A 13,478-nucleotide genomic window follows, 5' to 3' on the forward strand; every position below is an offset into this window, starting at 1 on the left:
TGAATTTTCCAAAGAGCAGATAAAATGGGAATGGCCCCATGAGCCTGTGCGTGTAAGAGGTGTTACAGAGAAACGACTGTGCTCTCTGCTGAGCATCCGTTTTCCTGACCTTTCAGAGCTGCCTGGGTTTCCCATACCTTTCTCATACCTTTCTCATACCTGGGCCTTTTCTAGCATCAGGCACAGTTTCGACTTCCAAGAAAGACTTTTGTACTTACTGACCAAGAGGGCCCCAACGTGTCATGAAGAACCAGACTTCAAGCCTTTTCTTCAGCATCGTGATTATTATTCAGGTCCTGTGCAGCACATAGACTAGTGACCACATTTTCTTTTTCAAGGTGATTTATGAATTTTACTTAATAGCTCTCCACAACATCCCTCTGAATAATTGCCATTATCCTGGCACTGAGCTGTGGAGCGGAGGGTGATTACATGTCATGGCCAAGGTCACACGCAGTCAGTGCTGGTCGGAGAACGAGAGCACGTGGTCCCTTTGCTGAGCTCAGACCACTTCCATTTCTCTCTGTGATATGTTTTTGCCCTCAATGCTGACACTTGTTGCATAGTTAGGAGAACTGTGGTGGAAAGTGCAGCTATTAAAAGCAAGCCAGTTTTGCTGCTCTACATAACCTCCTTCTTATCCCACATAGTTTTGGAAGGTTAACTTAAAATTATCAAAAGGTGCCACAGTTTGAGATGCCTTGATGCTGTCTCTGGGCCTAGTCAAATTAATATTCCTGAAGCATCATCTTATGTGGGATGTGAAAAGCCAACAAGGGCTCACTTCCCTTCCATCTAGTGTCGTTTTTTTTCTGTCTGCTCTGAAGGGAGAGGGGAATAATTATCTCTTGCTTTTCAGGGCAGTTGGTAATATTACAAACTATACGGCTCCTTCAAGTCTTCATGTTTTCCTTCTGACATATTGTTACAGGTTTTATCCATGTCCGCGTCCTCAGTCTTTTTCTGCTTTTTCCTTTTTCAGCCTTTCATGGGGGACAACTACTGCGACTCCATCAACAACCGCGCCTTCTGCAACTATGATGGTGGGGACTGCTGTGCCTCAACAGTCAAGACCAAAAAGGTAGGGATGCCTCTTCCTCTTTTCACTGGGAATTCCTTGGTGAGTGCTGCTTTGCACCTGGAAAAAATTTATTTTTGCTAGAATAGGGGAGGTCCAAGGTCTCAGAGGGACCTTCAGTCGAGGCATCAGCTCACCATAGGCACTGAGTTCCTGTTGGTTCATTTTGAAGTTCTCTCTTGATATGCATGTGTGTTTCCCATCATAACCTGCCTTATACCTGTGCAAGGTAGGTTCTTAAAAAAAGTAGTCAGAGGCGTTCATTCATTCTTATTGTAAATAAACCCTAGCTTCTCTATAGGCAAAGGCTGGCTCCCTCCAAAACCTTGGGGCATGTTCATCAGCAAAGCTGCACCTACTGCTCAGGAGACCTTCACACAGCAACGCTGAGAAGGGTATATTTGCCCATCCTGGTATCCACCGTCGATGCTCAGAGGGGAACCTAAAGGTTAGGAGTCATTAGGAAAAGAACGGAGAGCAAAACAAAAGCATCGCTGTAGGTCCGTACTTTGATCCGTGTTTACCTGTGTGTGCACGGCTCGCTGACCATCCCATCTCCAAAAGGACAGAGTGGGACAGAGAGGAGCGTGGAGCCGGGCGGCAGGGCTGAGCAGAGATGGGAAATATCTCCTGCACAAACAGAGACCACATAGAGCAGGATCTGCAAATCTTGCACAAGAGACAGTGGGCATGGTTAGTGGCAGAGATTTGTAAAAACATCATTTAATGCAGGGAGGATGCTTAGGAAAAATAAAATCCACTGTTTCCTATCACACAGCAATGAGGGGGTGAAATGGTAATTGCCTGGAAGCAGGATCCAAACAAGTGAAAGAAAGTGCTTATTTGTGCAATGTGTGTTTGAATGATAGGATGCGTTGACCACAGAGTATTATTAAGAACAAAAATATATTTGAAGTCAAAAAGAGAATAGGCATATTCGCAGGGCTTAGGTGGCTATTAGATGCTGTGATCTGGATGCAGTTTCTGGCTCAGGAATAGCTAAACCGTTTGACTGCTTGAGCCCAGGGAAGGATCCCTTCACACATCCCCTTTTTTTATGCTTCTTTAACACCCATTTCGGGCCACTGTTAGAGACAGGAGATGAGCGATGGAGCTTGTGGTTTGAAGCAGTACAGCATTTCAGTGTTCCTAACCAGAATAGATTTTGAACTTGTTTCCCAAAGAAAGGAAGGAAAATTGTAGCCTCTGCCATGTGAGATTTTTACCTTGTCTTGAAGATTTGAGTGTGGATCAAAGAATGGAGAAAATCCAGCTACGTTAAGTATCTGATATATATTAAGAAATAAAAAAACCTTGAGAACAGACAGAGGGAGTTTGGGCTCAGCATATGACATCATCCATTTCACCCATCTGAGGAAGAAGGTCCTCCCTACCGCAGCTGAGGGACCGAACACCTCTGTGCAGGGAGCAGTCTTTACTAAGACGGCTTTTGCTGGAGGTTTCTTTCCCTTGGTTCAGCCAAAGATCTCTTACCAGTACAGCACTGTGGGCTGTCTCTGGCCCATCTGGGAACACCGGGGAAGGGAAGTGGACATGTCTTGGCAAGTGGAAGGAGTTCATTTCTGCAGTGGGCAAGAGGTGGGGGAAGAGGTAGTTTTCCTAGACGTGCTTTTTTGGACACTTTTCCCCCTGTATTGCTGTGTTTCTTTTGTGAGTGTCCCTGCGAGCCACGTGCTGGGAGGGAAGCGAGGGTAGGTGAGCTTCTCTGTTCCCCAAGGGTGGAGTAGGGCATGGAGGGCCCGTACGGGGCTCCCTACTGAAACGACCACTGCAGAGACGAGCGGGGTGACAGGCAGCGGCTTGTCTTCAGTGTCGCCTCCAAGAAGAGATTCCTATCTCTGGCTGATTTTCCACCTCCTTGGGAGGAGCAGCCCAAGGGCAGGCACAGCTTGCTCGTTGGCCTCTGCTGGGAGGGCAGAGCTGGAAGTGCCCGGTAGCTCAGCATGGCATAAATCTTCTCCTTCTACAACAGCCAGGCTGGGAAACTTTATCTCGTTGCCTCCAGGCTTGAGAGCAAGGGATGAAAAATCCCAAGAGGTGCCAGAGGAATGGAAGTGAGGCGGCCAGGAGGGGACCGACCCAAACCAGCCCTATCAGGACAGGAGCTAAGGGCACAACTTACTGCTGGGGTGGGGACGGGACTGAAACACAAGGGATGTGAGTGCCGAATCGAGGGGGAGAGGGATAGGATTAAGGTTTGGGAGCAGAATTTATTGCTGGGCAGGGAGTTGAGACAGAGCGGGATCTGCACAGAGTCGTGAGCACTTACCAGCCAGGCGAGTCACACTCAAAATATCTGCTGCTTCGCTGCCACCCAGAAACGAAGTGACCACCCAAGAGGAGGAAAGCGCTTCGTAGCCCAGTCGGTTACTGGTTTCTGTGCTAAAACTGCCTGATGCAAAGGGCAAGTGGTTCAGAGACGGGCAGCTGGTCACGCGTCTGATGCATTTCCCCCATGGAGGGGGAGGTTTTGTAGCTTTTTGGACATAAGTCTGCTTCCACAGACTTCACTGGGAGCTGTATCTTTGTAACCCGGTGAATTAGACTTGCCCTAGAGTATACTTTAGAAACCCCCATCCTAGAGATCACACGGTTTGAGGGCTGAACCACAGAGCCCATCGCTTCCTCGGCACGCATTCAGCTTCCAAAATCTCCTCTCTCCCAAAACACCAAAAACATCCCAGGAGCTGAACAAGGCACTCGGGAGGAGTGAGAAAACCACCTTCTCCTTGGACCTTCCATGCCAAAAGCAAGATGCTAAGTCCCAGTTTATTACATTTATAGGGTAAAGCGGGGAATAATAACCCAGCCGGCGGGGCCGCAGCGTCAAAGCCGAAGAGGTGGCAGGCAGCACCTCTCTGCCTGCAAAGCGGCTGCCGACACCTGCGGCAGCAGCCGTGGGGCCGCGGGTCTCAGCTCTGCGAGTTATTTTCCCGTCTGAGGCCTTTGACTGGGACCAGATTTCAGGCAAGGCTGTTCAAATACAGCCCTCCCTTTGAAGAGGTTTATGAGTGGAGCGTTACAGGAGATATTCCAAAGGGAAAAACAATGAAAGGTGAGAGAAAAGGGAGCTGAATAAAAATACTCCGCATACCAAATCCTTCCAGCACAGTTTGCCACCTACTTAAAAAGGCACAGTTTTAAAATACACATTGGGTGTAAAAGCCAAAAACCTGGAGGAGACATAGGGAGGGGCGAGTCCAGCTCTGTTAATTCCAATACCAGATGAGGATGTATTTTCATACGGTTGTAGAAAGAGCGAGACACATGAAAGAGACTGCTTTGCTCCTTTTCTTTCAGGGTTACATACTATGTGGCAGATGTGTCAGTCTTCTAAAGCCCCTGCAAGTTTACCCATAAATGTCTAACATTTATGCAACACCTGTTTTTCTCCCGAAATGTCACAGGACATTTTACAAGCTTTAGATTTATCATCTTTTCACCGTTGCAGCCATTGCTGGGGTGACACATGGTTCACATTTAACAGAACATAGCAACTCTGCACATTATTTTAGGAAAGGGCTGAAGATTAACATTGCATCATGTGAAGATTCAGGAGTTAACAGTCAAGTAAGAGCTGGCTTCAGACCTTTAATGTCCGCAAACTGTCAAGACTTAAGTTTCACTGCAATCCCACCACCCTCCCAAAAGCACTTTCAGCTGCCCACAATGCTGTGAACCAGGCTGCGTGAAAGCAAAATTATTCAACCCGTATTCACTTTCATTCTGAGCCCTCTTACTCAATGTGAGATTTTGCACGCTCCTGTTTTGTTGCCCTGAAAATGCACAAGTGACTTCCATGCAGCATTCGCTTCGGCCACCTTTCCCCTTTGCATCGGGGCATTAGCAGCCACGGACCTTGAGCGTTTCTGCAGTGAGAGGGGAACAGAGCAGTATGACTTATCTGACCAACCGCTGACTAATCAGTGCTGCTGTTTAGATAGGAAATAATGAGTGTTTGCCCCGCACTATTCACAATCAGGCTAGACAGCTTAGAAGAAATCATTAAAGACCTCTTTTGAATGCTACAAATGGCAAGGAATAAATTCAGTCATATTCTGGGCATAAATTCGAGGCAACTGCAGTCAGCAAGCGGGAAAAAGAGACATTCATCAGCTTAATTATTTGTTGTGCACTAATTGACCAGCGTCCCCCTGCAGCGGGCGAGAAGCCAGGGCTGGCGCCGGGACGAGTGCCACCCACGGAAGCAGGGACGCGCGTCCCACGGCGCCTGACGGTGCAGCCCCGGGCAGGTGGGCTGCGTGGGGAGCGGGGGGCCGGCGGCAGGGTTTGCAGCTGGGGCAGAGGACGGGGCTGCACTGCTCGCAGCGTGCCCTGCGCATGACCCAGGAGCGGCTTTGAGAGACAGGAAGGCCATTGCCGGCCAACCTCCAAGGGAGAGAAAGCTTCTGTTGTGTATCTGGAGGGGATAAAGTCTTCCGTGAAGGACAAAGCAAAATCCCATCTCCTTTTAATCTTCCTACCCTCCTGACCCAGCACAGGTTGCCAGCTCCCTTCTGCCTGGCTGCTCTAGGAAGCTGCTTCTTGCTTTGTATCCTGCCACAGATAAAAGAAGATACTATTTTTTAAAACATTAAATACGTGACCCTGCTGAAGTGAGAAAAATAAATAACCTGGGCATAACTGGCTGTCTCTGGGCTGGCGGCCACCTGCGAGGAACTCCTGGGGCACGCAGCGTTGCAGGGAGAGAGGTTATGGCTATTTCTTTCTGATTCATTTCAGGAAATCTTCTCTCCAGTCGCTGTCCTCCTTCATTTCTTTTCTCTTCCACTTCCCTTTTACAAGTTTCCCTGGGACAAGGCTGTCTAGAAAGGCCTTGCAGAAATCAGGAATGTCTCTCTTTAGGGTCTGCTTACGTACTTTGTTCCAGACTCGGATCGCAGATTTGCTTACTTGAAGAGCCTGCAGCCTGGTCCCTGCAAATTTAAATAGAATTTACCATTTTAAAATTCCCCCAACTTAAACTGTTTGAAAGGGCAACCTTTCATCTGTCTTTCCTCTCTGCCTTTCCTTTTCATCGCATAAGGAGTAAACCTACTGCTCCCGTGAGAAAAGCCTGTCTCATTCAGTTATCACTCGGGTTTTCCCTCAATGGCTTTGCCCCGTAGCACTTAGAAAAGAAAAAGAAAAATCGTCCTGGCAAAAATTCCCATCTCAAATGCCGCCCCTTCAGCCTCTTGACATTTCTGTCCAACACCTTGGAGAGGAAAACCAGCAAGTGCCTCGGCGGAAAACAAACGAGGACTTGCAGTAGATAGAGGACTGTGTGGGATTCATCCAAAGCCTTGCTTATCTAAAAGATAGGCAAGTTATCAAAACCTCTTCAGAGACTTTATGGCCGAGAATTCAAGGCCTAAAGAAAGGAGCTTTGAACCGAGGGGCTGCTGCTGGCTCCAGCAGGGATTTCCAAAGACTGTCCCTGCCTCCCTGGAAAGGGGGTCTGCTGCACTCCTACCCCTAAGACTACAGAAATAACCACTTCTCGGTATTTTGGAGAAATAAGCGCCTTCTCCCAGCTCTCTAACTGCAACAAAGACCTGTCTTGGAGAATCTCAGGTCTTGCTCCGTCAGCAGAACATGGTTTTGAGGCAGTTCGCGCAATTGGCAGCGTAAGTGACCACCCCGTCTGAGGAAATTCTACTTATCCAGAAGAATTGATGTTCCGGCCACGATGCTGCACCCAACAACTCGAGTCTCCCCAGCTGGGTGTGTTTGTCAGCTCTATAATTAGCTGGCGAGATACAATGAATGGTGGGTGAGCACGGAGGAAGGAAGGATACAATGCGGAGTATTGCTTCATGTCTCTGGAAGCGGCCGAGCGCTGCTGCGTCCTCCAAGCACGCTGGCTCACCCAGGCGTGTGGGTGAACTCACTTACCCATGAGCTGTTGGTCGCAGCCTCAGTGGCTAGCTGTTTGCCGTGGGAGGAGCGTTTTCAGTCATGGTTGCTTGGGATGGGAGCTTACTTTGGGGCTCAGAACTTGGTTTCATAATCGTTCAGGGAGGCTTTCCAGGCGGCGATAAATTAAAAGCAGTGATGGTAGTAGCACATGTTGCCTATCCTGAGAGAACGTTCTTGGCTTCAAGGGACATGGGGCTTCCCACAACATACAGTGTTCCCAGGGGACGTGCTAGTGGAGGGTGTTTGCTTTGCTATCCGACCTCACTTCATTAGCAAGTGTTACAAAAAACAGCGAACAAACCTTCCCTGCTCCACTGCCAGCTATTTGGCCTCTGGGTGGTCTGGCTCCTATTAAATCTTTGGTGATTATTTAGACTAATTACATTCATGTTTGCACAATCAGTAGCACGAGGATAGGAAGCGCAGCTGATTGCTGAGCAACTGAGCTCCGTGTGGTTTGGCAAACGGGCTCCCTCGCTTCGCTCAGTGGGCAGGCGGGGATGCGGGGATCCGTGCGGGCAGGGCTTTCCCGGGGATCCCTGCTGGCTTTGGGCCATCCTCCTTCCACCGGTTCTGGTGAGGCGGCTCCCGATTTACACCCGACGGAGAGAGCGGAGCATCTGTTGGGTTTAGTTGAGCTACGTCTTGTTACACCAGGCTTGTTGGCTTCCATGGGGGAAAGCCCGATTTATGGCAGGGCAGTTAATAACAATTCAAGCCTTTAAAACTGAATGTGCTGCGCGGAGAGGAGGTTTCCTGTGAGCTTCATCTTCGCCTTTCCCAGGCCCTCTGGAGCGGTGCCCTAGGTGTGAACCTGCATACCAGCCCCCACAGTTAAAAGGGGGCTCGCTCTTGTTCCATTATCTCAAAACAGCCCGGGTGACCTAAATGCCAAAAACCACTGAGAAGACCCTTACAAGATGCATTTTTGTCCCACAAGGGCCTTGTCAGGGAACAAAATACTCCCCGGTGTTTGAGCTGCGAGGGTCTCGGGAGGCGCGGGACTGTGACACTCAGCACGGCCTGCCACGCTTATCTCGACACGCCACGTTCGCCCGCAGAGGCTCTGTCTGCAGCAGGGCCTTCATATTTCCAGTTAGGCTTGTCTGGGAGATTTCGCAAACACTTCAGGGCTGAAATCTAACAACAGGCTGTTTCCCAACACTTTGCAGCCCTCCTCCCCTGCTTCCCCCCTGCCGCCTCCAACCCAGGCCCTTCCCCGGGCCTGATTCTGCCCATCCTGGTGCTGCTGTGAACCAGCCCCGAGTGCGCTGGATGGGAGGTACAGCCAGGTCAACCTGATATGAGCCTGTGTGAGGGATGAGCTCTGACCCTTTGCAGAACTGTTTCCCATCCCTCCCCATACCTGTCTGGGATTTCTCCTGTCAACATTCCCACCAGTTCCCTATAGACTGGCCTTTCTCAGCAAGGATCTGTCTTGGGATGTCACCAGCCTCTTTAGATAGGTGCCGTGTAGCGAGGATTTGTGGCCTCTCACTCATTTCATGACCTGGATCCCAGTTCTGCACTGGTTTGTTGTATCGTTGTCTCTGTTCCCACAGTTGGGAGCATGGCATTAAGGACAAGTGCCACCCTGTTTCCAAGTGGGAGCTTGGGTTTTATCCAAGGTCTCATCGCCTAGCGTGGGAGAGGATGCTTAGGGCTCCTCTGCCTTTGTGGAGAATGGAAGTATTGGTTCATACGCTGCGCAGCACGGGTGGTGTGTTGGTTGAGGTGGAGGCGTCTCAGATCCCCTGTGTGTTATACCCCAGATGTCCGTGCTAGCCTCCTGCCTAGCCCATAAGCCTACGCCTGCTGCAATTTCTCCTTTAGTTTCAGAGCATGGTGTATCATGCAGTGCACGCTCCTGGGGTGATGGACACGCTTTAGGTTGCGTCTGTTTTCTCTTGAAGATGGATAGTCTGTGGTCCAGTGTGGTTCGGGTGTGACCCACATTCCCCTGAGTGCTGTCGATCCACACTATGGATCTGTTCTGGGTCATCTCCAGATGAGCGTGTGTGTAGGGGGGTGTGTGTAGGTGTGCAGAGCTGTGTTCTTCAGTTGTGCCTATTTCAACCTATTTTAGTTAGTCAGAGGAGACAATATCCTGTGCTACTTCATCAAATGACCGAGCCAGGCCCTAAGCTTAATTTTTAGCTTTTTCTCCCTGCCCTCCTAGATATTAGCCAGGTTTTCTACAGGGGGAGATGGATATAGGGTGAACGCGGGACTTGGTGGGTGGAAGGAAGAAGAGCTGATTCTTTAATACTGGCTTTACAATGGGTATATCTGGAAATTTCAGTGCAGGTCATATATTCTGTTAATGAGTCGGGCTTTCACAGACCTATTTAAAAAGAAAAGAAGCAGTTAATCTTGGAGTATGTATATCTGGGCTCCACACCTAAATGGGCTATCATTCAGGAAAAGGTTCAGCATTTATTATTTCTAGCACATGCAGCAGCTTTATTCATGGCGCTGTACTCCAGAGGGCTATCGCTGTACGAGCCCAAGGCAAAAGGCAGTCCTTCTTCTAAGGGGTCTTACGGTTTCTCTGAGTTAGGTACTTGTGACAGTCCTAGTAGATGCTATGTGTGGGTTTGATTCCCTAAAAATCTGTGGAAATCAGGTCCTTGGGGAACTCAAATGTGTGTTTGTTGTAGATGTTGTTTAAAGCGGAAACCCTGTATTACTGCTGAGTGTTTGGAGAGTTTTGTCTTGTCTAATATGACTGTGGATGTGCTCATTACCCATAGAAATCTCTGCCTTTTCACATAATAGAAAACTGATCTCTGGAGCTTACTGCCGTAAGACAAAACAATTCATCTATCTGGACAATAGCACTGTAAAAATCAAATTGCATAAAGAGACTCTGTAAGGGACATAAAGTGAATAAGGCTGATCTGATCAGGAAGAAACCCTCTTACACTCGGGATACCCACTGCTGTGACTGCTGCTGAGCCATGAAGCTGTCGGCTCTTGGGGCCACGGCTCTGCCCCGGAGAGAAGGCTTCTGCACTTCTGTCCATGACCCCTGATAGGAGACTGGAGGGTTTCTAGAGGACAGCACACAGCAAGACATTTCTTCTCTAGCAGCTCCCTGTCCCGAGAAACTGGCTGCAATGTAGGAGAGATCTAGATTCTTACGTGCGCTTTTTGCTCAGGTTGCTCCAGTGCTGAGCACACACTTACAGTGACCTGTAAGAAAGCAAAGGGGAAAATAAGGGAGAAATGGGAGGAGAGGGAATGAAGAAGGTAGATCACTTCAAGGCAACATCAAACTCATGTCACGTAGTGGTTTCTAACGCCACTATTTCAGCACAGCCCACAGAGTAGGTATGGGGAACGTGAGCTGGTAGTTTGGAGACACAGTCATGCAGGGCTTTCACTTCTGGCCCTGATGTTCCTGCAAGTGAAATGGTAGCATTTATGGGATCTCCGTGCCTGCCACATGTTTCGTTGTCCCACTTATGCATGGACAGCAGCGGAGACAAAGTGCAGTAGGATGTCACGGCTAATTTCAGCCACTTTACTGAAATGCCAGACTTGGGTGTGTGGTTGTCCTGTGTTCAATGCAAAATGTGTATCCACCTTCTCTGTGAGCCTGTCTCTCTCCTTTGAATGCAGGGGCCACTTAATCGCCTTTGTTAGACTGTTACAGGCAAACGCAGTGAATCCAGGCCAGGGAGAGGAAAAAGTTTGATCAAGACAAATGAAAGAATCAGGTTCCCAGGTCTCGCCTCCAACCAGTAGCTTCGCTGTACAACAGGGAGGATTTTTAAAGTCAAAATCATTGCCAAATCCAGATTGAACTGAATTATTCAGGATAAAAAATAAAAATAGGGGAAAACTCCAGACATATTTAAATGTTTTGTTTGAGCATTTTCTAAGTGAAATCAGTTTTTATTTCAAGACATAACTTTTGCTCTGAAATAGGCTTTTTTATTTGTATGTCTTGGAGGGAAAAGACAAACCTGAACTGTAGCAGATAATCTAAACCAAAATGTTTCCTTCTACACTGAATAAAAAAAGTCAATTGTTTTTCATGTATCTTTTCTTTTTTCCTTTCCAGTATTTTAATTCAGTCATTAAACAATCCTTCTTCAGCCTCCTCCCCAAGCCCCATTGTTTGCAGACGTCTCTGTTTTCCTATCTAAGAATATTCATAACACTGTGATATGAGACAGTCCTGCTCTGGCTGGCTTCTGTTGGATCAAGGGACCCTTAAGCTCCTATTGTTTTCTGCAGTTTATAAACTTCTTTAGTTTCCAATTATTTGAATTCATTTGCTTTCAACTTTTTGGACTATTTCTTTTCTTTGCAACCTCCATATTTGAACAATTGGAGATTCAGATTATTCACTGGTTGGTTATTTAGCTCGTAAGTCATCAAGGCCGTGGCTTGATGAAGAGTCATCACCCTACTCTACCTGGAGGGTCAGGTCTTCTGGGAATGAAGTCAAAAGCAAGGGGAGGAGGCTCTCTAAACCCTGATTTGGTGATGAGTGCTGGCTATTTAATGTCTCTGTCAGCATGTCCCTGCCTTAGGCTCCCCAGTTGTGAAATAAAGCTCCACACCTCTCCATCCCGTTCTTGTGTGCGTCAGGAGAAAGGCATCCTAGAGATGGACATGCAGGAACACGTATGGAAGGTCTAGGTGGAAATGACAGCTATGCATTCACGCACAGTGCTTGGTCCACATTCCTAGATGTGCTGTTGATGATACATAGGGAACAGGCAGACCCAGGCTTCATAGCCTGGAGAAAAGTGTTCATGAAAGAGAGAGCAAACATGTGGCAGCAAAGCCAAGGGAAGCAGACGGAACGCGCGCGCGTGCAGCCCTTGCCGGGAACGTTTGAACAGGTTGTGGCACTGTCTTGGAAGGAGTGTAAAGGAGGGGAATGAGGTCATTTGCTCAGTCTCTGCAGATGGGAGAAATTCTTGGGAATTCACTTCAGGGCAAACGAGACACTGTTCCACTGCCACCCCCTTTTCTTTATGTAAATACCATGATGCAATAGGCCAAAATCAGCTTCTACTAGCCAGGCACTGCAGGCTATTGTTTCAGCTCCTTCCCACGCTTCTCCAGAGAGATCACGGACAGATGACAGATCATGCACGTAGCAGTGTCTTACTTGCATTCCTTTACTGTCCCTCAGTGCCCGTTAGCTGCATCTCTTCACCTTAAACACAGCAGGTATTTAGAGAAGTCTCTCTGCTGGATTACAGCTTCACTGATCTGCTAGGTAGTGTGCGGTTCAGTTCCTGCCCTGAGGAATTGAAACCCAGAACATTCATGATTAAGTGCACAAACGGACTTAGGCACGGCAGCAGCACCCAAGCCATAGGGCCCTACTGCGAAGTGGTACCCTACAGAGAGGAGATTATGGCCCAGGAGTAGGGTTCACCAAAACCCCCAAGCTAGAGGTGGATAGGAGTCCTATGGGGAGACTGGAGTTGGGACCTGCTGGACCCAGTCGTGTTTGGTGATCATTTGAGTTGGCCACGTGAGTTGAGGGGTTTGTAACTTTGCTGTCGTTCAGTGTTTGTAGCCTTTGGGGTAAGGATAGCTTTCCAGAAGAGGTTGGCAGTGCAATGTGATCCAAGCATCGTGGTAAGTACCTCAAAAAGCCCCAGAGTTGCCTGAGAAGTACGTGTCTCCCCAGCCAGCTGTGTTCACTTGCCTGATGTGAACTGTTAAGGGAGTATCTGCTGACTAGTAACTGCACGAGTTGAACAGGTTCGTCTTCACATATTTTACAGCCTCTCTCATGAACGGGTAGCTCACCTGAGGCCTCAGTGCACCACCGGCTCAGCCCTAGAATAAATCACTGTACAAAAAATAACACAGCTGAAGACTGCAGCTGATCTCTGAAGATACCGCTCCGGAGGTCCCTTTTGTTCTCCAGGGTGCTGTAGGTTTGTACCCTCCTTCATGTCTTTGTGTCTTTGGTTTTCTTCCGCAGGTTACTCCTTTCCCTATGTCCTGTGACCTACAAGGAGAGTGCGCTTGCCGGGACCCCAACGCCCAAGAGCACAATCAGAAAGACCTCCGTGGCTTCAGTCTTGGGTAATGCCAAGCGACGTGGAATGGAGGACCACACTGCTCAAGGCAGGCTAGGAGAGACACCACATCCCTTTTGGTATCGTTTTTAACATTTAGCTGCTCAACTGGATGGCGTTTCTGCACCAGGGACCCTTAGAATTCAACCAGTCTGCCTTTAATTTTTGTCCAAGGAGAACTAAAAGTAGGGGTTTATGTATTAACTATATCTTAAATAGTGATGAAAAGAAACAAACAAGCAAGAGTTAAGTCGAGAAGACTTTCATGTATCAAAACAGCATGTTATGCCCACCTAATTTGAACAGTTCATATCTAGATTCAAGGCGAGAAACAAGCTATTTATGTACACATATTTATAGAAATAAGTAGAGAAAGAGAGAAAGAGTGAGAGATTATG

At 48.2% G+C, this 13,478-nt stretch overlaps 1 protein-coding gene across 1 annotated transcript in view; it reads left to right on the top strand.

Moving 5' to 3' along the window:
* The window catches only part of PAPPA (pappalysin 1), a 177,764-nt gene extending 164,673 nt beyond the window's left edge, over nucleotides 1–13,091 (top strand). The window contains exons 21-22 of the mRNA XM_059828870.1: nucleotides 983–1,081; nucleotides 12,984–13,091. Coding sequence (XP_059684853.1) covers nucleotides 983–1,081; nucleotides 12,984–13,091 — 207 coding nt within the window. The remainder of the gene's footprint in view (nucleotides 1–982; nucleotides 1,082–12,983) is intronic.
* The last annotated feature ends 387 nt before the right edge of the window (nucleotides 13,092–13,478 follow it).

Source organism: Gavia stellata, chromosome 24 (genome assembly GCF_030936135.1).
Source record: "Gavia stellata isolate bGavSte3 chromosome 24, bGavSte3.hap2, whole genome shotgun sequence".
NCBI classification, from domain to species: Eukaryota; Metazoa; Chordata; class Aves; order Gaviiformes; family Gaviidae; genus Gavia; species Gavia stellata.